Genomic DNA, 23456 nt, shown 5'->3' with positions numbered 1-23456 from the left:
TCCCAACACTCAATTTTAGTGGATGTTCCCCTGGTTCTGGTGTTGTGTGAGAGGGAAAAAAAGCATCTCTCTATCTACTTTATCCATCCGCTGTATGGTTTTGTATGTTTCAATGCAATCCTGAACATGTCTACTCAGAAGTAAGTCCCAATGTGTTCAATGCTGCTGGGTGGATGGGGGATTTGGCACGTACTTAAGAAGATAAGAAGAGCTCTACTGGATCTGGCCAAAGGCCCATTTAGGGCCAGGCGCCTTCATCAAGTCCTGTGGCAAGGAGTTCCGCAGACTAATGATACGCTGGGTAGAGGAATATTTACTGTCCTCAATACTTCATTTTAGTGACTCTGATTGAGCTAACCATAGGAAGCGGCTTTATCCTGAGTCTCCATCTAGCTCAGAATGGGTGACACTGGGCTAGCAGCACAAGCAGCTCTCTGGGGTCTATTTTTCACCCCAGCAGGTGAAAAAGAACCTGGGATATTCTGCATGCTATTGAACCCCCCACTCCCTTCCCTCCCCCCCCCGCTTCTGAAGAGTGGGGCATTCTGATGCCTTCCTCCCCCACTGCAAGCCTTGCATGCCCCCACACAGCCCCATTCATTCCCCCTCCCCTGCTGCCCCTGGTGTGTCCCCCCCCCACCTCCCCATGGGGGTGGCTGCCCCTGGTGTGTGTCCCCTCCATCTCCCCATGGGAGCGGCTGCCTCTGGTGTTTGTGCCCCCCACCTCCCCTTGGGGGTGACTGCCCCTGATGTGTGTGTCCCCTTCACCTCCCCATGGGGGTGACTGCCCCTGATGTGTGTGTGTATGTGTGTCCCCTCCCCATGGGGGTGGTGGTGGCCCCTCCCCTACTACTCCCTCCATGGACTACAAGCCCCATCAGGCCTCGCGAGGCTCCCCCCTCCCTGCCACCAGCTGGGCTTCCGGGGGTGGCACTAGCAGTGACGGTGCGGGGACCTTCAGCCCCAGAGGGACTCTCAGAAGCGGGAGGTGGAAGGAGGAGGGCGAGCTGCCGGCCATGGGAGAGCCAGGTGAGGACTTCAGGCTGCTCCTTCCGGGTTCCCAGGTGTGTGGCCCCCTCAAGCACCTGGGGACAGTGGGGGGGAGCAGGTCCACTGGACAGGTGGCCTCTCACTGAGCCCCCTCACCTGTCTGGGGACCCTCTGTCCTCTCCACACTGGAGCTCCAGTGCTGGGGGGGGGGCCTGGGGGAGTCTTTCTTTCTTTCTTTCTTTCTTTCTTTCTTTCTTTCTTTCTTTCTTTCTTTCTTCTGCAGCCACTTATCTACACCCCTGCTTCTAAATGGCTCAGCCGCCCCCCAACATTTCTTCTTATCTCTCTCTCTCCCCCCCCCCCATTTCCCTTCTCTCTGTTTCTCCTATCCTGGCATCAGGTCTCTCCCCCCAATTGCTACCCCTTCAGTAAGATGATCTCTACCTGTTTGAATTTTTTCTAGCACCCCACAAACTCCCTTCCTCTCCTTATCTCTATCCCCCTCTCATTTTCTCTTTCTCTCCCCCCATTTCTCTACTCTGTTTCTCCAGTCCTGGCATCAGGTCTTCTCCTTCAGTAGGATGTCTACCCTTTTTGGGTTTTTCTAGCACTCCACAAACCCCCTTCCTCTCCTTATCTCTATCCCCCCTCTTTCTCCCCCCCCAATTTCTCTTCTGTTTCTCTTATCCTGGCATCAGATCTCCCCCCCCCCCAATACTTCTCCTTCAGTAGGATGATCTCTACCCTTTTTGGGATTTTTCTAGCATCCCACAAACTCCCTTCCTCTCATCCCCCCATTCTCCCCCCCCCAATTTCTCCTCCATTTCTCCTGGCATCAGGTCTTCTCCCCACCCCCACTTCTCCTTCACTGATTTGATCTACCCTTTTTGTGTTCTTTTTTTTGCACCCCACAAACTCTCTTCCTCTCCTGACCTTTACCCCTTCTCTCTTCCCCCCCCCCTTAATTTCTCTTCTCTCTGTATCTGGTACCCTGGCATCAGATCTTCTCCCCCCAATTGCTTCTTCTCTAGGATGAGCTATCCCTTTTGTGACTTTTTTTGCAACCCACAAACTCTCTCCCTCACTCTCCTCTGTCTCCCCTCCCTTCAATTCTCCTTCTCTCCCCATCATCTACCCTGGTATCAAGTATTGCCTCCGACAGCCCCAGTACAGTATTCAAATATTCTTGCACCCCACAAGCTCTCTTCCCTTTATCTCTACTCTCTCTATCTCTCCTCCTCTTCAATTTCCCTTCCCTTTATCTCCTACCTTGGCATCAGGTATTCCTCCTCCTCACAGTTGCTTCCCCCTCACTAGGATGATCTACCCTTTGTTTGTGTTTTGTTTTTTTCTTGTATCTCATAAACTCTCTTCTCTTTGTCTTGCATGCCTCCTCATTGCTCACCCCTTCTTCCCCCAACTTTCTGTGCAATCCAATCCATTTTTACTCAGAAGTAAAGTCCTGCTGTGTTCAATGGGGGCTTTGCAGGTAAGTGTGGATAGAATTGCTGCCTAAATCTCACTGTAACAAAAGGGGCTTACTCCCCCGTAAGTCTTGTAAGAGTGCAGCCCTTTTAACACTCATCCTAGGCACCCTTATATGGGAGTAAGTCCCATTGAACTCAGGATTGCACTGAGTATGCTGTCTCCTCCCACCCCTACCTTTCAAGCAAGGTTGTAGAGCACAGCAGTAGCTTAAGGGAAGCAAGACTTGTGTCCGGGATTTACTTTCGCAACTATGCACGAGTGTTAACTCTCTGTGGCTACCTGTGCCAGATGAGAATCTAGCAGCAAAGCTGTTGAACCTCTGCGCCCCTCCTCCTGAATTGCATGCTGTGTATTGAATGCCTGTTTCAAGTGGTATCTGGTTGATCTGTTGCTGTTTTGTAGTTCAGAAAATCTTTGGCCACGTGTGTATTTTCCCCATGAACGACCATGATTTTAACCTGCAAGTCAATGATGAGAGGCATGTACAGGAGAACAGGGGGTTGATTGACTGAAGGAACCTTTGCAGGACAGTATTTTCTTAGGATTTGAGGTCTCTCCCTCTCTGCATATGCCACAGAAGGAGATCATCCCTAATTCTTGAGAGTTTGCGAGCTGCCTCAAGAATTAAAAGAGACGGTACAAATTTTTAAAAATTCTGTGTAATTTTCTTTCAAGCAGGAATTCTTGTTTGTGTTAAGATGAGCCTTCATTAGTTTACTTTTGTTCAGTTCAATGTGGAGCCCTAATCCAAAGCTTCCCAACTATTTTATTAATAATACTTCCATATAAACAAGCATAGAATTGCATATCCAACTACTATGTTCAGTGGCACTTGCTCTCCTATAAATCTATTTTGGATTACCACCTAAGGGTGCAATCCTAATCCCTTATGTCAGTGCTTTCCAGCCTCCGTTTGTGCTTATGGGGATCAGTGTCTGTCATAAGTGTCTTTCCAGCACTGTCATAAGGGCAATGAAGCTCTGAGATAAGGGAACAAACATTCCCTTACTTTGAGGAGGCCTCTGTGAGTGACACCCAACTGCAGGATGCGGCACAAGTCCCATTGGTACCGCTATGCCGGTCAGTGGCATAGCTGGAGGGGGACGGAGCACTCAGGCTGGCAGGGAGCCTCAGCGAGGTGGGGAAGCGGCCTCTCCCTTTGGAGCCATTCCCGGTGGGGGGAGCAAAACGGAGGCTTTTGCTCCCCCCACTGGGAATGGCTCCCATGGGAGGGGCCGCTTCCCCGCCAGCCTGAGTGCTCCGCTCCCCTCCAGCTACGCTACTGATGCCAGTGCTGGAGAGCACTGACATAAGGGGTTAGGATTGCACCCTAAGACTACTGGACACGTAACACCTAGTTAATAGATCCCTCTCCATAGCTTTGGAGTTATGACATAAAGCTATGGAGGAGGATCTGTGCCTTCAAGGCATAGGGATCTAAGATTAGATATCTAATGTGTAAACTCTACTTAGGGATGTGACCTCATTTTTAAAGTGCTGAATTGGGAGATGAGTATTCTAAATTTCTAAAAATTGGGTCACTTGCTGCATTTAGGCACTTCAGGATGGGTTTTTTTCAACATAATTTTATTAAAAAAAAGTTTTCTGTCATTGTTATCTTAACCTTACAAGGCATTTGTTGTGATGGCTTATATACACATACAATTCCTATAAATATATTGTTTCTGTTGTCTAAAGAGCTTCTCTTTTTGGCTATCTCTTTCATATCTGGTTGGTGAAACCTTGCTTCCCCATCTGTTTTCATCTCTTGTTTTAACTCTTTTAGAGCAGTGTTTCTCAAACTATGGGTCAAGGCCCACTTGGTGGGTCATGAGCCAACTTCAAGTGGGTCCCCATTCATTTCAATATTTTATTTTCAATCTATTTGATTTGATGCTGCCATGGTATGTGACTGCATTTGGGGAAATGTGACAGATCTGTACTTTCAACAGGCTACCATGAATATGCTTTTAACAATGATAGTCAATGGGGCTTACTCCTGGGTAAGTGTGGATAAGATTGCAGCCTTTGGGATGCTCAGGGAATTTTTTTAAATAGATCAGCAGCTGCTTGGGAATGCAAGGAGGGTTTTTCTTTATTTTAAATAATTTTTAAACATATTGTAAACTTTTAATTGTTTTGATCATATGGGGTTGTTAAAAATTTTTCCTGCTTGATGATGTCACTTCTGGCCATGACATATCTTCCAGGTTAATGACATCATGTCCGGTGGGTCTTGACAGATTGTCATTCTAAAAAGTGGGTCCCAGTGCTAAAAAGTTTGAGAATCACTGCTTTAGATGACCTTGGATTGTGTCAGATAATTTAAAGGACCTTGGATTGCTTTAAAGGACCTTGGATTGTTTTAGTTCATCTAAGTGTTGACTCCCTTGTTTGGTAGCTCCTGTCCTGAGTTTTAGATGGGTCTTTTCTCGGCCCCACTTGGGGTTGAATCAGTGACTTTCTGGCTGCAAGTCTTGTGTCCTGCCACTGAGTTATGGCCTTTCTCCAGTTAAGAAGAATGAAAGCAGCAATCAAGAGCCCTCTTTGAAGATTTTAGTGATTTAAATATAAGAATCTGTAATGTCCCCCCCTCTATCATCCTTGACAAATTATGGGAAGTGAGAGAGAGCTAACCTCTTGGGAGACAATTTCTTATGGTTTCTTATGGTTTTGGAAGAGGAAGTAATTCTTTCCTATAAAATAGAGTGCGTGCGGAAAAACATCAAATGGACAGGCAGGAAATGATTCTCCTGAATCAAACCTGGAGAGAATTGCAGTGATTTTTTTGTGGCTAATGAAGTGGCATTGCTGGGATAAAAGAAGGGGAGGATAATGTTTCTGTTTACTAGCAGTGAATTGGGGAGGAAGAGCTGAGTGGGATTGTGGCTTGTTGTGGAACAGCTGATCTAGATGGACGTTGCAATAGTAGGAATGTCTACTCAAAGGTACGTCCCATTGCGTTCAGTGGAGCTTACTGCTGGGAAAGTGCGTATAGGATTGCAGCTGGAGTCTGTTGTGATTGCATTTTTGTTTCCATGCTTTTGGATTAGTAGTCTGTGACTTTACACAGACTTTCCACTTCCTTCAATCACCAGTTAATTTACTCTCTGCTTTAATTTGATAATCTCAGGAAGCAAATCACTTCTGCTGAGCCTGTCTCAGGTCTGTACCTGATGCAGATTTATCTGGGATCCTTGTGGTTAGTGTTGAGGTGTCTGTTGAAAAGCATTTGTCACTACTAAATTGAGTCACACTAGGGCATCATGTTGATCTGGATGGCAGATTTGAGAGAATTTCAGGGAGGCAGCCCTGGTAATCTGCAGCAGTAAAAATGGGAGGAAGGTCTTGTGATTCTTCAGTAGATTTGCCTAGGCTTAAACTTAAGAGAGCTCCTTTAATAAAAGAGACTGGCAGAAGCAAGATAAGTAAAGTCCCTGAGTTGTCAGCACTTTGCTATTGACATAGTGAAACTGAATGTCATGTGTGTGCACTTGACATTTGATGGGGAGAAAGCCCTCCACTGCTTTATTTTGTGCAAAGAGAGGGGAATGTACATAATAAAGAACAGTACAACAGTTATGACCCACTGGTGGGATGCGACCTGATTTTTGGTGGGTCACCAAAGGGTGATGGAAAGATCAGGTAAGTATTTGCCTCAAGCCCTGAGGCTATTCAAAAATCAGTTGCTGTAGCTGCTAATGACTCTGCAAAGAGCACAGCTCCTGCAGTTTGCAAGCATGAGTAAATATAGGGAGATAAGTGTTTGAGTGTCTTTTTTCTAGTTATTATTACTTATAAATAAAGATAAATAAATAAAAATATTATTTCTTTCTAGATCTCCTTTTTTAAAAGTCTAGTAACCCTAGATGGGTCCTGATAGAGTTTTGTTTAAAAAAAAGTGGGTCCCAGTGCTAAAAAGTTTGGGAACCACTGCATTAGGCTGTGCATAGTAATAGGCATACAGAAATAAGGGCTTCACCCACTCATAGCTAGAAATGCCTGTTACTTTTTGTTTGCAAGTGGATGTTTGGTAAAAAAATCAGAGTGTGAATACCTGTGTGTGGTGTGGTTGAAATAATCAGGGGTTTCCAAACTTTTTGGCAGGAGGGCCACATCATCTCTCTGACACTGTCAGGCGAAAAAAGAATTAATTTACATTTAAAATTTGAATACATTTACATAAATGAGTTTATTAGAGATGGCATTTATATGACTGAATGAAGATCTTGCAGTAGCTCAAGGCCTGTAAAAGGCCTTGCACACAGCAAGGCTGATCTTTCCTTTGCTGCCGCTGCTGCATCGCAAATATGAAACTGCAAGCAGTGGAGGGAACCCTTGACCCACAGCTCACACAAGCAGTCAAACAGTCACCCTCACGCTGAGAGCAACTGTGTCGGGTCAGAATGGGCTCCAGCAAGTCTCCAGAGGACGAGAAGCTCATTGGAGACTGGGGGGTTCCCTGCAGGATGGATTGAGAACCCCTGAGGGCTGCAAGTGGCCCCAGGGCCGGGGTTTGGGCACCCCTGGGTTAGATCATTAAACTGAGGAAACTTAAGCGCAAGCCCCCCCCCCCCAAGGTAACCATGAGGCCTCCATGGAGATGGGGCTGTACCTGTATCTCCTCTGTGTGCAGAAGCTTCCATGTTCAGTCCTTGGCAGGACTCCAGTTAGGGACTCCATCTCCAGTTAGAGTTGGGGAAGACCCCTGTCCAAAGCTGTGGAATGCCGTTGTCGGTCAGTGTTGACATTTCTGAGCTATTTGGAGCAATGTCTCAGTGGAGGGCAGGTTCCTGTGTTTGCCTGCAGGACTTTGGGCCAGTCACCCCTTGCAATCTAACCTCTCCTATGGAAAATGGTGATGATAAAATGCCTGTGCAGAGAGAACTGTGTAGGGCAGTGTTTCCCAAACATTTTAGCACCGGGATCCTCTTTTAAAAACAAAAATTTATCGTGACCCACTAGACAAGAAAAGAAATTTAGAAAGAAGCAATAATACATTATTAATAATAATTAGCGTCCTGTGTTCCTGAGGCTGCTAGAGACCTTACATAGGGTGTGTGTGTGTAGACCAGTGTTTCTCAAACTGTGGGTCGGGACCCACTAGGTGGGTTGTGAGCCAATTTCAGACGGGTCCCCACTCATTTTTATTTTTAATATATTAGACTTGATGCTACTGTGGTATGTGACTGCATTTGGGGAAATGTAACAGATCTGTTCTTTTAACAGGCGATTGTGTATATGATAGTATATGCTTTTAACAATGCTAGTAAATGGGACTTATTCCTGGGTAAGTGTGGGTAGGATTGCAGCCTAAGATTGTGAAAAATTTTCCTGCTTGATGATGTCACTTCTGGTCATGATGACATCACTTCTGGTGGGTCCTGACAGATTTTTGTTCAAAAAAGTGGGTCCTGGTGTGAAAAGTGTGAGAACCACTGGTGTAGACATTTGCTTGCCTCTCCCTAGAGCTCATAGCATTCCCCCAAACCTTTACAGTTGTTCCAGGGAACCCAGAAGGCTGAACTGGAGAGTAAGATGTGCAGTTAGAGACTTCCGGGCCAGACAAAAGGCTGAAACTGGGTTCGCACATGATCTACAGCAGGGGTGCTCAATAGGTGGATCGCAATCTACTGGTAGATCGCGAGGCAAAATGAGTAGATCGCGGAGCCCTGTCTCTCCAAACTGTTAATATGTCAGTTTCGTCTAGTGACTAGACGAAACTGACATATTTAGCTGACACTAAACTGACACTGAAACTGACACTTTAGCTGCTCTTCAGGCATGCAGCAACAAAACTGATGAAAGATGTGGCGCTGCATGCCGGAAGAGCAGGAGCTAAAGTGGGCGGCGGTGGGAGGGGGAGCTGGGCTGCACTGGACTGAGGCGCTTCCCGGGGCTCCGTAGCAGAAGGGGGGAGGGGCGGGAGTTCGAGATGGAGTCGCTCTGATGGCGGTTGCCGCGGGAGGCCCCGAGTGACCCTCCCATTCCCTTCCAGTCAGGTCCGGCCCAACTCAGCCCAGCCATGCCTGGCCCAGCCGCCCCTGTAGGAGCCCAGAGGTAAGTGCTGCGGCCGCTGCTGCTCTTGGTCGGGGCTGACAGGTGAGACGACCCCCCTGGCCCCCCCGCCGCTGCAGGAGGAGGGCCGGTGGGAGCAGTGTCTCCCCCGCCTGCACGCGCAGCCCCTCTCCATGGAAACGGGGAAGCCCCCCGCCCCTTCTGAGGAGGACCTGCGACGCCTCCCTCTCCCTGCTGCCCTTTCGGGGCACAGCCACAAAGAGTTTGGGGGGGCGGGGAGTGGGGAGCTCCTCCCCCCTGTAGTGCAGCAAGGCTGGGCATGTGCCTCTTGGGGGGACCTGTGGCTGCCCCCAGTATGTGGGGTGGGGAGAGAGGAGAGGCCTCCCGTGTGCTTCCTGAAGCATCTGGTGGGCCTCTGTGGGGCACAGGAAGCTGGACTTGGTGGGCCTCCTCTCACCTGGTCCAGCAGGGCTCCATACATCAAAGGGGGTGTCTGTCAGACACTTCCTTCCCCCCTGGTAGATCTCCGGGCCTTGCTGGGTTTCAAAGTAGCTCTCGAGCCAAAAAAGTGTGAGCACCCCTGATCTACAGCATGCCAGTTATTAGCGAAAATGTGACATTTTAATTTGGGAGTGTGATGATTACCCCATAATAGCTAACGATTTCTTCTGCAAACCGGGAAAGGGTGATTGCTACTTTTTTTAATGTTGCAAAAACCTTTCACGAGCCACTACAAACTAGGTCATAACTCACTTGTGGTCCCGACCTACAGTTTGGGAAACACTGATGTAGGGTTATTAAAGGAAAGGTGGCATAAAACCAACATGAATAAAACATAAGCGAGATGATCCAACCAAAACTTGTCTTCTGCAGGAGAGATTGCACTTATGCTTTAAGTGTTCACATGAAGGCTGGGAGCCTCCAGAATGCTTAGTTCTGACTGGATGGCACCCATGGGACTTTCAGCTCTGTGCAGAGCATGATGCTGTGCTCTTGGATCCCTTTTTCTTGGAAAACTATGGATTATTCTTTTGCTGAATATGTTGTAACACACACAGGGGGTAGGATGGCCCACATCAACAAGAGCTTGTCTTTTGTGCAAGGAACTTGCTTTTCTTTCTGTTTATTTTTGGCTGTCAGTAAGTAGCACTACCGATTTGGGATCTCTTTGTGATAGAGCTATTGTTGTACAAAGGTAGTCATAATTGACTCAGGGGGTGATTTTTGCTTCTGTTATTTGGTTTCCTTCATCCCCAAAGGCTCAAATAAACCACTGCACTGTTGATCAAACACAATGGGATGAAACCTTTTTGTTCCGGTCTTGCCTAGACAGTGGTGATGTGCCCAATTCCAATTCACTCCCGAATTGGCCTTTTCAGCCACACTAGACGCTGTGCCAGAACCATCTTTCAGAGCGCGATACCATAGTCTTTCGAGACTGAAGGTTGCCAATATTTGGTTTCCTTCATCCCCAAAGGCTCAAATAAACCACTGCACTGTTGATCAAACACAACGGGATGAAACCTTCTTGTTCCGGTCTTGCCTAGACAGTGGTGATGTGTGAATGCCGTTTTACTGATGAGCTGCCATCCTGGACTTTTTGATGTTCCTGGAGAAAGGGGTTTCCACAGCCACAGACCAATTTGCAAAAATGCCTCTCTATTGCATGCTGAGAAAACTGCTTGGAAATTAATTTTTGGTTACTGTAGAGATGGCAAGGGGTACAGAGGAGCCAGCGTTGTCCTCTTTGCTTCTCTCTCTGGCTTCTCTTTTCCCCTCTGTTTTTTACACCAAGATCAAACTCACATAAAGACCCCTTGTCAGGAAACTCTTTCAAGTGGGTTCTTATTTTCTTACATTGGTATTAGAGTCGGTGGGATTCCTTGGGTGTAAAAGATTTAGGTGAGAATGGTTAGGTTCATTAGAGGAGAGGATAAAACCTTTAGAGTAGGGAACTTTGTTATCTTCCTTGTGGATGATCTAAGGGAGAGTTATCCTCACTCTGGTGGTGTGAATAAATGAAAAAAGCTAAATTAATTCTGACTAGTCCGTAAAAGTGTTAGATTGCATTAGGGTTTTATCTTTGTAGTTTCCGGCAGGTTCACAAGAGGGTTCTGCCTTGGGGAATTCCTGCAAGTTTGGGAGCCTCCTGTAATTGTTTTACCTTTAGCTAACTGCACCTGGATTATGCTTTTTGTTAATTGTAATAATTGATGGGTTTTAATAAATACTGTGTTTCTTATTCCTTTTTGTTTGGGTCTCTTTGAGGTATATGGGAACCATTATACTCTTCCCTGATAGGGAGTAAAAGAGGGGAATTAAAGAGACCTTATTAATTTATATATGTAATAAGGAAGAGGGATTTAGCCCAGGGAATCCCTCTAGTAACCTGGTTCTTGGGAATCCCTCTAGTAACCTTGGTTCTTGAGCTGGTGGCAGTGGGGTAGTTACTAAGGGGTTTTGCCCCCCCCCACCCTGAAACCCCTCAAAATTCCTCAGATGTTCCACTGGAGAAAAAGTAGTACGAGTGCTTAACCCATTTCTGCCTGGCCCACAGGTGTACACATTTGGTTCTTGTTGGTATATGCAATGTTGGGCAGAAATGGCTTAAGCATGTGAAATTCTCATGTTGTGTCAGATCAATGGTCTACCTATTCCAGTCTTGCTCTACTCTGGTTGACAGTGGCTACCCAGGATCTTGGACAGAAATCAGGGCTGTTCCAAAACTTCCTGGTGTCTGAGGCAGTGTACCAAGTGTGCCTCCCCCTTAATCTGGTGTTGTGCCAGCCTCTGTTCTTCCCACTTCCTGGATTGGTAAAGGAAAAAGGGGACAGAGCAGAAGAGGAAGTGTGGAAGAGAGGAGAGTGGTGAGGTAGAGTGTCTCTGACATTCTAGCCCTCCACTCTCTGTATTGGAATAGTGGAAGGCCTGGCAAGGAGGTAGGGTGTGGTGTCAGCAGTGGCCCCTTTAAAGGTAAGGCCTGGGCTTTCAGCAGAGGGTGTGCTGCACAGCTGCAGCCACTTGAAGGCAATAGGGGCTCAGGCATAAAAGCACCAGGTGAAGGGAGAGTTTGGTGTGGGTAGCAGAAGGAGGAAAGCTTGCAGAAGGACAGACTGGATTAATGGACTAAGGAATTGATGGCTAATGGACTGCTGGAACTGCTGATGGACTGATGTGTGAATGGACTTTGGAAGCTGCTGGAGCAGAAACTACTGGAGACACTAAGACTGGTGTGTGGCTGCTGTGCCCAAGGCCCGCTGAGGACCAAGGGGCTGCTGTAGTGGTGGGAGGCTGCTGGCAGGAAGGAGGACCTCTGTAGGTTAAACAGGTGAGCTACCCTGGAGGTGGGGTCCAGCAGTACTGCAGGGCACAACCAGGGTCATTTTTGTGGTAAGAAGGGGAGCTAATTAGCTAAAAGTGGGCATAATTCTCCAGGCGGAGCTTGGACTGGGAATCTGGCAGAACACTCTCCTCTACATGTCCTCTTCTGCTCTAACCCCCCCCCCCTTTTCCAATCCAGAAAGTGAGAGGTGAAGTTGTGGAGGAGAGGATGGGCTGATCCTGGCAGAATTTTTTTCTCTGCAGTATAGGATTTGATGAGTGTACCCAAGGATTTCATGTAACATGGCAGAAATTGCTGAGGTATATTTTTGTAATTGTGTGCTGCTTGCTGAAGACAAATATTTTCCACTCACTGAGGACCCAATCCTATCCAACCTTCCAGCACTGATGCAACCATGCCAATGGGATGTTCATTGCATCCTGCAGTGAGGGTGCAGTCAGGGACACAGGAAAGTTGGATAGGATTGGGCCCTCGCTCACTCTGTAATTTAATCACTCTTGGTGATTAAATTCTGCAGTTGAAATGATTCTTAGATAAGAGACAAGTTATATTGAAATCGGGGGTTGTTCGCCCTGACTAGAAGCCACCTTTGTAAGACCTGTGCATTTGACCAGATGTTCTTTTTGCTAGTGTGCATTTGTGTGAATGGGCTTGTTAGAGTCTTTAAGGATTAGGGATGCAGATGTTCTCCCCCTAACACTACAGGATGGAGGATCAGGTATTTGCATTGTACTGGGTTAAGTTGGTCAACAAACTTGTGAATCCTTGTAGCAAAGCCAGATGTTAACTTCCCTACGGGCACAATCCTAACCAGGTCTACTCAGAAGTAATTCCTATTGTGTTCAATGGGACTTACTCCCAGGGAAGTGAGGTTAGAATTGCAGCCTGTATGTTTTTTGTCTTTCTGAAGTACTGTATATCTCATGCTTGGTAACCACTTTTACGCAATTTCAAACTATTTCATTCTGATGCTTCCCTTCCATGAGAACCACAGAGCGTTTACACACTCTTAAGGTTCATTACCACAGGATAAAATTGAGGTAGAAACTATACTGTATCTCAATGTGTTAACCAGAATTATGGTTTCCAATCAGATTATGATCTCAAAAGTGTAAACATTGTTTTGTTGAGTCATTTTTCTTAATAGTTGAGCCAAACTGCTAGAAAGCAAACATACATAAATGGATTGATAGTTGCTATTCTATAGACAGTTTGGACTTGAAATCAGATAAATGTGTTGGGATGAGTCTGAAATGAAAAGGAAGCTGTTTAGTATGTATGGACTTCATTTTGACTGCAGCCTGGCTAGGAGATACCTTTCATTAGCTAAATCGTTATTGACACATTGATGTTTTTTTTTTGCCTTAATTCCTAATGACTTTCAGTAGAGCCTGTCCCATATTATGCTTGAGAAAATACTGTCTCTCGAAAGACTCTCCTGGTGCTACGAGCAAGACTACATACTTGATCGTAGAGTTGGAAGGGGCCTTCAAGGTCATCTAGACCAACCCCATTCTAGAAGCAGGAAAATCCTCTCTAGAGCATATTGAGCCCTGTTGAGCCTCTGCTTGAAAACCTCTTGTGAAAGAGAATCTGCTCCTTCCCTCTGTAATCAATACTTTTGTCAAACTGCTCTCGCCATATCTTCCTGGTCTCCAATTGAAATCTCCCCTCCTGCAGCTTAAGTCATTTTTACCCAATGTTGCATATATGCAACTGGGACCAAATGTGTACACCTGTGGGCTGGGCAGTAATGGGTTAAACCCATTAGATCTAGTTCTACTCTCTGGGGCAGCAAACCTCGGCCCGCTTCCATGTGACAGCACTCCAGGTGTTTGAAGAGCTCCACCTTATCCTCCTTCAGCCTTCTGCTTCCTAGGTTAAACCTCAGTGGCGCTGCTGAGTGGGGATGTGGGGGGTGCGGGCCGCACCAGGTGACACATTTGGGGATGCGTGTGTGACACCACTACTGGCAAAAATTGTAACATCTTGGTATTTTCAAATAATACCATCATGTTATATACAAAGTGGAATTTCATGCAGAATGCAATTAAATAAACCACATTGAAATATCTTACTTAATCAAAGGACCAAAGGACCAAAACCAAAGGACCAAAAAAGGAAAACACAACTGCCTTATGCTAGAGAAAGTAGATTTTCATAACCAAAACTAACTTATGAGACTGATTGTTTCAAGAACCAATGACACAGCAAGATGTCAGTAAGGTGTTAATGAGTCAGCTCTCATTTCCATGTATAAGAGCTTATACTGAGAGTGTCACCAAGCTGACCATTGGTTTTTTGTTGCTTGCTGATTTGTTGGGTGATTTGTACTGTTCTGTATTAAAATAAAGTTAAGGGGGGTGACACCAACCCTACTGGTGCCACTGCATTTGGGCTGTGTGTATGATCCTGTAATTTATTTTGTCTGATTTGGTACAGGAGGAGGTCCGTAATGGTGGTGACGTGCTGACCTCCCGCACTGGATGACACAAATCCCCGCGATGCCACTGTTAAACATACTGAGTTCCTTCCACTTTTGCTCATGGGACTGGTTTTCCAGATCCCTGGCCATCTTTGCTGCCCTTCTCTGAGCCTGCTGCAGTTTGCCTGTGTCCTTAAGATGTGGCACCTAGAACTGGACACAGTACTTCAGATGAGACCTGGCCAGTGTAGAGTGAAGGGAACTACTATGTCTTGTGATTTGGAAGCTGTGGTTCTACTACAGGCCGCAATCCTAACCAACTTTCCCGCACTGATGTAGCTGTGCCAATGTGGTGTGCACATTTAATCAAAGGTTAAATTAAATGCACTGGGGAGGTAGTCAAGGGGGCCTCCTCAAGCTTAAGTGCATGTTTGTTACCTTACCTTGGGGGCTGCGTTACGGCTAAGTCAGTGCTGGAAAGTTGGTTAGGATTGCGCCCTTAAAATCATATCGGCTTTCTGTGCAACTACATCACACTACCATCTTATGTTCAGCTTGCAATCCACTTCAACACCAACATCACGTTCACTTATTGTGCTGGGAAGGGAAGCTACCGGCCTTAGTCAGGCCAGTGGTCCACCACAGTATTGTCTACTTTCAATTCTGACAGTGGCTTTCTGGGATCTTGGACAAAGGTTTTTTCCTTAGTACCTGATTTCTTTGCCTGAAGATGTTACTCTTTGAACCTGGGACCTTGAACTTGCAAAGCTTTACCAGTGAATATGACCCTGCTTCCAACAATTTAGTGCTGGGAAGACCAGACGAAAAGTCTGAAGAAGCACTTTTGCAAATGTTATTGTCCTTCCGTAATTGTGCCCTGATGGTATGCAGAGTATGAAACACCGTTTGCAGTTGCTTAATTAAGGCTGGCCTTGCTGCTTAGAACTTGCATTGCGAGGAGCTAATTGAGCATGTCTTCCTGGAAGTCAGGAAGCAGTGCAGGGCACTGAGTGATGGGAGGGTGATGATGACGGAGAGCCTGGTGTGTTGGATGATTTGCTACCAGACGTTAAACGAGGTTTGGCTAGACAAGACCAGTTTGACATGCAAGCCCCTTGTGCAACATACATCGTGGTGGTGCCTGTCTCTTGTCACAGATGTGGGTGCCTTGCTGAACTGGGCTAAGTGCTGTCCCAGCCAAACTGAAAGCACCTTGAGGGAAGGGAAGAACTCTGCTCTTCATCCATGGTATGTGGAAATGAGTCAGTTGAAAGTGCTAACCTCTCCCATCCCCTGTCCAATCCGTGTGGCCCAAATGGGAGTTCCATACCTCAGGGTCCTATCCCTGTTTATTATTTTGCCAGGCCTTATGCGATCATTATGTTGCCCAGTGGAGGATGAGCTTCTCCTGAGCCTGCCTTGGAAATCAAAATGTTGAGGTCGTCATGCCCACCTAAGGCCTCCGCCATGTCATGGGGTGGAACATGAGCAGGTGCAGTATGACATGCTGGAGACTGGAGGACCTCCCTGACCAGGCATTGCTGGGAGAGGGAAGCAGTAGCAAGTGCCTAGAGCTGTTTGTGAGCATCCTTTGAGGGAGCTCATGGAGTGATGCCTGAAAAGCGGTACCCACCTTAAAGAGTTTGGCATGTGACAAGAAAGAAATTGCATTTGCAGGGTGATCCTGCCTTTTACTCTAGGAATTCTTATGGGAGAGCTGTTCTGTATGTTGCTTTTTTGGCTTGAAAATTAACATCTGTGACTGGTTGAGGGGTAGAAAGTCCAATTTCTAAGGCAGTGTTTCTCAAATGGTAGATCGGGACCCACTAGGTGGGTTGCGAGCCAATTTCAGGTGGGTCCCCATTCATTTCAATAATTTATTTTTAATATTTTAGACTTAATGCTACCAAGGTCTGTGACTGCATTTGGGGAAATGTCACAGATCTGTACTTTTAACAGGGTACTATGAAGATGCTTTTAACAATGATAGTCAATGGGACTTACTCCTGGGTAAGTGTAGGTAGGATTGCAGCCTAGGATTGTTACAGATGTTCCTGCTTGATGATGTCACTTCTGGTCATGACATCACTTCTGGTTGTTCCTGACAGATTCTCATTCTAAAAAGTGGGTCCCAATGCTAAAGGAGTGAGAACCTCTGTTCTAACGTATAAATGTTGACGTGGGTGCGTGAAAATGGTGGTATTTATTTTACTCAAAAGTAGGCCCATTGTGTTCCATAAGACTTGGGCTGTAATCCTGTCTTACTGGAAACAGACACTTCTAGCTACAGGATTGACTCCTGTAGCATGCTGTGGTTCCTGATTAAGGTAGTCCCAAACCTGCTGTTCTAAATGTCAGGGAAGGTAGCCTGCAAAATGAGTCCTAAGAGATGTGCCTTCCCCTTCTGCCTCAGTGATATGCTGCTGTCTTTCTCAAACCTGCACCCAGCCAGCTAAAACGCTAGAAGGAGCCAGAAGGAAGTCAATGGTTCAGTGTCCAGCTGTCATCAAGCCAGCGGGTGACCTGCTTTGCATTTTAGAAGAATGGTCCCCCCAAAAGCACAGGCAGCCGAATGGGATGGTGTTGGCTCTCAACTTACATCTGTCCACTGACTTTTGGCATTGTTAGCACCTTGTTACGTGCATTTATTTGCTCCTCCATAAAGTGTGACAGAAACGAAAAGTTTTGGATCCTTGTGGAGGCAGGCTGTGCAATTAAAGTGGGACCCATCAAGGGTTAGCATCAAGCATTGCTTTGCTGAACCTTTTCATCTCATAAATGGTCAGTGTGTGCCTTCTGAGTGCTCTGCACACCACCTCGTGTGAGACGTGAATCAAATCATAATGTTCATGTACAATGTCTGCTCTGCCCCATCCTGCATCCATCAATTGTAATGGGAGAGAGATCCAGGTCTTGAGTGTGGCCTTTGTGACCAAGGTGACTTGATGGTGGATTTGTAAATAAATGCAGGCGTGCACCACTTAACAACAAACCACATATATGACAGTGGTCAAAGCACAATAAAGATGCTCTTAATGAGGCAATCATGTCTCCCATAGTCTGCAGTAGAGTGTGTTTACACAACAGCGAGGCTCTTAATGCAAAGAAGAGGCAATCTATATCTCCAGTAGCCTGTGCAGTCAGCTAGTGTCTAGCATGGAGTGTCTGTTTACACAACAAAGACAATAGATTGGACTGAATGTTCACTTAATGACCTAATCGCATGACAATGGGGATTGGATTACGTGTCCCCGTCATTAAGTGGTGTACACCTGTATGGTATATGCCAAATGGGGCTCCCAGTGTTCAGAAGCATTTTCTGGGTGGTTGTGTGGGATCTGTGGAGTGGTAGATACAGTCAGTTCAGATTTTTGTGAGGAATAGCCAGTATCCAATGCATGCAATGTTTGCCTTTTTTTAGCCTTGCAGAAACCGAGACCTTCATTTTGTGGTTACTCACGGACGGTTATTGGTGGAAAAGTTTCATTTTGCCAACTGAATTGCAAATGTAGTAATTGAAGTGATATCTTCATATCCTAGCCCAGTGCTTCTCATACTTGGTTTCCAAACTTAACTGAAGCTGTGATGTGCTTGGAACCCAGAAGTGGGTCGCAATGACGCAAAATGCGTGGTGATGTCACCGCCATTCACTTCCTAGTTCTAAGGCCTGCCGGGAACCTCTAAACAGCAGTAACAGGGCAGGTAGGAGGGCTTTTCTCAGTGTGCAGTTTTCATGTGCTCCAGCTCTATCCCCTTCCTGCGCTGAGCTTCCTGCCGCTGTCTGGAAGTTCTCCTTGCAGTTTGGAAGTTCACACCACAGGTGGCCTGTGATACCCCAGCAAGTGCCTCACGTCACCTTGGGGTGTCACAATGCACAGATTGGGAACCGCTGTTTTAGCCTTTTGGACAGATGAAGTTGTGTTGTGCTGGGAAAAGTCTAGGCTCTGACACCTGCCTGTTGAGTTGATTTTGCCCCAAATCTCGATCCTTTTTCACCTTTCCTTGTTTGCAGAAATAACACGAGAATCAACTAGTTGGAAGGTTGGCTCGTCGGAAGCTTTGGATATGTTCACATTTCCAGTTAGCAAATAAGTTATGGATGATCTCCTCTTTTGAAGGATTTATTCTGATTTGGAAGCATTAGCCTTAGAGAAATGAAAAACCATTTCTGAAAATCCACTTTGCTGTTGTTGAGCCCCTGGCAGCACAGCTGTGGTGAGATTTCTCCATCTGCCTTACTTGGACATAGTCCACATGTTGCCTTGTCTAAAGATGGTTGTTCTTGGACATAGTTCTTGGACATGAACTATTTTTTGCCTGTTAACTTCGGGGGGTGGGGGGGAAAGGAAACTGGACTGACAATCTTTTCAGTTTGAAAAACAAGCTGGCTCTTTGTTTAAAACAGTGCAATTGCTATAAGTGTGGTGAAGAATCTTTCAGGGGTGAGCTGCGTGGTTCATAATCCTTTGTTAGAGACCTGTTAAGTCTTTAACTTTTTTTGGGGGGGGAACTTATGCTCCTAGCCCTTGGGATGCAGAGAACATTGGAAAGTTGGTGGTGGCAGGAAAGAAGAAGTTAGAGAGAGCTCAATTGTTTTGGTTTTTAGACACATAGCAGGACTTACTAAGTTTGCCCAGTTAGCAATAGCCTCTGCTATTGAGGCACCTTTCAAAGTAGTGTCCTCTGATATTTAGCAGGGGGAGAGCAACTGTTCTCTCCCCCCCCCCGCCCGGTCAGGCATGGCATAGTTTCCAGTGGCTGTTGCTGGTAATTTTTTAGAACTGTGAGCCCTTCTGAGGACAAAGAACCATTTACTGATTTATTTTACAGTGTAAATTACTTTGTGAACTACTCTTGTTAAAAGTGGTATATAAATATTCTTAATGCAGTGGACCTTCCACATCTGCGGTCTTGGCTTCTGTGAATTTGAGGTCCTGCGGTTTGGAAAAAACAACTTGGGCTTGTGTCCAGTAGATGTCCTGAGGCCTGTGGCCAACTCCATTTGCCCCCCCTCCCCATGCCTCAGAATGCCCCAGAAGCAAACTGGAAGTTGTGGCCGTGAACTGAAATTTGCTGCTGGTCGCTTCCTGGAGGTGTTCAGAGGCATGGGGAGGCCAATGGAGTGGGCCACAGGCTCCGCGTGACCTCTGGAGGGGGTCCTGGAACTAATCCCCCTCGGATACTGGTGGATTATAATAATTTTCAATTTTCATTCCAAGTCCAGGGTCTTCCTTCCTGAGAGTGGATCTGACCTCTCCTGACCTAGATAGGTATTTGGAGGCAATTTCTAAGAAGTGCACCAAATGTAGTTTGGCACTGGCTAGTTTTTGGTGTGACTGAATATTTATGGTCAATAAGTGTACGCAAAGTAGATAGTGCACTCGAGCTTAAGATGCATTTTCTATGAGTAACTGAATTGTTACCTGCCAATTTGACTCTATCTGTGTTGAAGCCACTCTGTAGTGTAGAGAAATTACAAAAACAGGACATTAATACCTGGTCCTGACCTGTTCTTAGCAATTCATCTCTACTGTCCTGATCCCAATGAATATGGTAGTGAGGGTCGACCCAAGGAGGGATCAACCTGAAGTGCAGAAAATTTACTGCCATTCCCCATTGCCGCCTCTGCCTTGTCCGCTCTCCAACCTCTTACCTCCAGGCTTCCTAACTGCCTTCCTTGCTCAGTTCTTTTGAATAGAACAGGAAGCGCAGAATGTGATGGGATTTAAAGGAATTTCAAAAACCTGTTTTATTTAAGGCAGTGGTCTCCAAACTGCGGGACCACTGCGTTAAGGAAAAACCTTCTCCATGTGCAGCTCTTACAGTTCTGCATCGCTGCCTGTTATCTTTCCAGCCAATTAGTCAGAAAGTTGCTCCTGGCAGCTGCTTCTGTCCTGAAATCGGGGTGCAGAGCTGGGGCGCTGGGTAGTAGATGTGGCTGCCCAGTGCATCTTTTTGATGGGATTGGCTAGGAAGATAACAGGCAGCTGGGCAGAATGGTAAGTGCCACTGATGACAGGAAAGGCTTTTTCTTAGGTGTCAGATCTGACCCACGGGCTGGGGTTTGGTGCCTGCTGATTTAAGGGAATCCCATTAGGAAGGAAAGGGTAAGGGGGCAGGGGGCTGGATTGCTGCCTCTCGATCTACTGCCCGTTTGCTGAAAATGGGGTATGGGTTGGAGTGGCTTCATCAAGGACGGGAGGAGGGTTGCTTTAGTTCTGCTCTGTATTAACTTTTCAGAGGGGCTACTCTTTTCTTCTTTTCTTCTGAAGTTTTGGTTTAAGTTCGTAGGCAAAAGTGTTAACTGGACAAATGCTTTAAAGATCTCGAAATTGAAATTGTGTGGCACAAATTGTGAGTTTGTGCCAGTGATTCCACGGAAGCCCCTGCAGTATCCTGTGTGTTGCTTACTCAGTGTATATATGAACAGGACTTCTTCCTGTTGAAGCAACTCTTTTTTTCACGCAGAGTACTTGTGCTAATGGTGGCTGGGTGTTTGCCAGAATTGTTGCTCTGGCAACGGCTGCTTTTCAGCTGTTGTCCAGCCAGGCACACCTCGGTGCTAAGAGTCTGATTTGTGGTTCCACAAAATCAACAATGCAGTTGTTTCTATAGCAGTAGATACTTTACCAAGAGGGTGGAGTCCATAGTTCACTGCTTTGGAGTTTTCAGAAGCATGTGTGCACAGTTTCATATTGGATCTGATAAAGGATTTCTAAAAGCCTGACTTGAACTCTCTCCTGCAATCAAGACTCAAAATGTTCTGCATGTATGTGGGAAACCTTTCATAGCCAACGAATTCTGCTTTATAGCACCATTAATTGGGAAAGATCAGTGAAGAGATGCGGTTCTTGCAGTCATTCTCAAAGAACTTTGCTGTGAAACGGTCAATTTATGCAAGCTTTCCCGCTCAATTTCAGTGGTTCCCAAACTTTTTAGCACCGGGACCCAGAAACTGCTTGGGGGAGGGTTAGGAGAGTTCTTTATTTGCTTCCCATCCATGCTAGATGGATGACAGGGGAAGGCTGGATTTGCCCCTTCCCACACACATACATACTGCATGTTGAATGTGAGATGTCTGGCAATTCCGCCCGTCTTACGTCTCTAACAGGGCAGTCATGTACATGTCTAACTACTCCTGAATTCAATGAGAGTTTTGTCCAGGTAAGTGCATATAGGATTGTTTAAAGGTTTAAACAACCTTTAAAATAGGACAGTTAAATGTCTTGCCCATACATGGCATTGGCTCCTGTTCATAGCTGGACTTCAGAGCCAGGGCCTCTGAGAGGAATTTTATCACGGGGTACAAAGTTTCTTTTGGGCCCCTTCCCAAAGAGGGAGAGGGTGAAACAGAGTGGGGGTGGGCAGAAGGGGGGCAAAATAGGCAGGGGGAAAGTGGCAACAGTTGGAATAGTGTTTGGAGACTAGATCTACCAGTCTTTCCAATGCAGAGCTCAGGTCTACCTGCCTGCCTGGCGTTGGCAGCTAGATGCAGTAATACAGAAAACCAAACGCACTCCTAAGTCTCTCTAAAACCTTTCAAATATTGAAAATAATTGCAGGAGATTAGTATAATTGTATTCAGGCTCACACTAGATTTGAGAGTGTCGTATGTACACTTCTGCAGCAGCTGAAGTCCCACAGCTATGTGGCTGAGCTCCTCTACACTCATGGTAAGCAGATCCACAAGCCAAAGAACTACTGTAGCAGGTCAGTTTACTCCCAAATGTGACACTGTTAAGGAATGTATGCATTCCTGGGCCTTGTGGCAATGGTTGCTGCCATGTGCCCACGGTAATACCCCCAGCATTCTGCATGGGCAGTGAGTCTTGATGAGATTGAAAAATGTCAGATCCCAGGAAATTTCTGGGCATCCTCCTTTGGCTCCTGGGCCCCCTTTCTGACCCTGGGCCCAGGTACAAATTACCCCCTTTACCCCCCTCTCCTAGGCCCTGTTCAGAGCAATTGACTAATTTTTTCTGTATTGGCAGAAGCTCTGGGAGACTTGTCAAAGCAGTTGGTTCCTGGGTGCTCCTGCCACAGCTGTTATTCGGAATCCACCCAGATGTCTGTGGGGAGTGTGACCCAGCCCTCCTAGAGTTCTTCTGCCTTTGCTTGCTTCTTTCCAAGTAGTTGGATATCTTGGGGCAGCAGCAGCCATACCTGCAAAAACAGGGAGACGTGCAGAGGTGCTGATGTGAGGATTGGTGTCTCGGGCAACTTCTGCTCTGGTGGGCTTGAGTGCAGCTGGGCTGACTTGCACCCGTTGACGTTTAGCAACTGCTGATCCTGGTATGGAGGGTGCATTTGCTGATCAAAATCTTTAGCCCTCCCCAGAGGCATCACCAGGGTTTGTGTCACCTGGAGTGACAACTCATTGCGTTCCCCCATGATGGACCTCCTTTCCGTGACAGACCGCACAAAATAAATTACAACATATACGCACAGCCTGCATGCGGTGGCACCACTAGGGTTGCTGTTGCCACTCATTCACTTTAAGCCATTTCTGCCTGACGCATATATGCAACAGGGATCAAATGTGTACCCCTGTGGGCTGGGCAGAAACGGATTACTATAGAACAGGGAAAGGTTTAGGGTTGCAAGGAAATACAAGGTGACAGTGCATTTCAAAGTCAGCACCAATGTGTTGTGTCATGAAAAGCCGATCCCATAGTAGCGTGTATTTGAGCTTAATACCTTCTCACTCGGTCTGTGGTTGGGGAACCTCTGTAGAAGAGAAACCTTGTGCCAATCTCCCCTTTCCTCCCCACTATTGACCTTCAGCTACAATTGGACTGTGTGAGAAAATGGGCATTAACATTGGTGGACTTAGGAGTGTTATTGCCACTCTGTTGTTCATTGGTAGAGTTCATTTTGGAGCACTGTGCTCTGTTCTGGCTGTTGGCTTTCAATCAGAGGGCTAAATTGGAAAGGGTTCATAGGAAAGTGGTGGGGACGGAGGCTAATCTTAATGGCCAGTTCATGTGCTTGCATTCTCCGTAGTGGATTGGATGGACATAATTGTCCCAGGTATTGTTTTTTAATTGTTGCTTTCCAGCAATTGGAGCACTAATTGTAGTTTCTTGGAAGCCACAAATCTTTATCAGAAGGGGTAAAGTGTTCCGTTCAAATTGCAGTGGTATGATACCAATCTCCTAAAGCTAGCTTTTCCCTGTTTGTTCATTTACAAAT

At 46.4% G+C, this 23456-nt stretch overlaps 1 protein-coding gene across 4 annotated transcripts in view; it reads left to right on the top strand.

Moving 5' to 3' along the window:
• Positions 1-953: 953 nt before the first annotated feature.
• The window catches only part of PHACTR4 (phosphatase and actin regulator 4), a 136340-nt gene continuing 113837 nt past the window's right edge, over positions 954-23456 (top strand). For 2 of the 4 annotated variants that reach the window (XM_066638885.1, XM_066638882.1), the window contains exon 1: positions 954-1029. In XM_066638885.1, coding sequence (XP_066494982.1) covers positions 1017-1029 — 13 coding nt within the window. In that variant the 5' untranslated portion in view covers positions 954-1016. Of the gene's footprint in view, positions 1065-23456 lie in introns of all 4 variants that reach the window. The other 2 variants (XM_066638884.1, XM_066638886.1) reach the window with 2 other exon arrangements.

This window comes from Tiliqua scincoides, chromosome 10, assembly GCF_035046505.1.
Source record: "Tiliqua scincoides isolate rTilSci1 chromosome 10, rTilSci1.hap2, whole genome shotgun sequence".
In the NCBI taxonomy this organism is placed as follows: Eukaryota; Metazoa; Chordata; class Lepidosauria; order Squamata; family Scincidae; genus Tiliqua; species Tiliqua scincoides.
The sequence above is the reverse complement of the archived record's forward strand: the minus strand, read 5'-3'. Positions and strand labels throughout refer to the sequence as shown.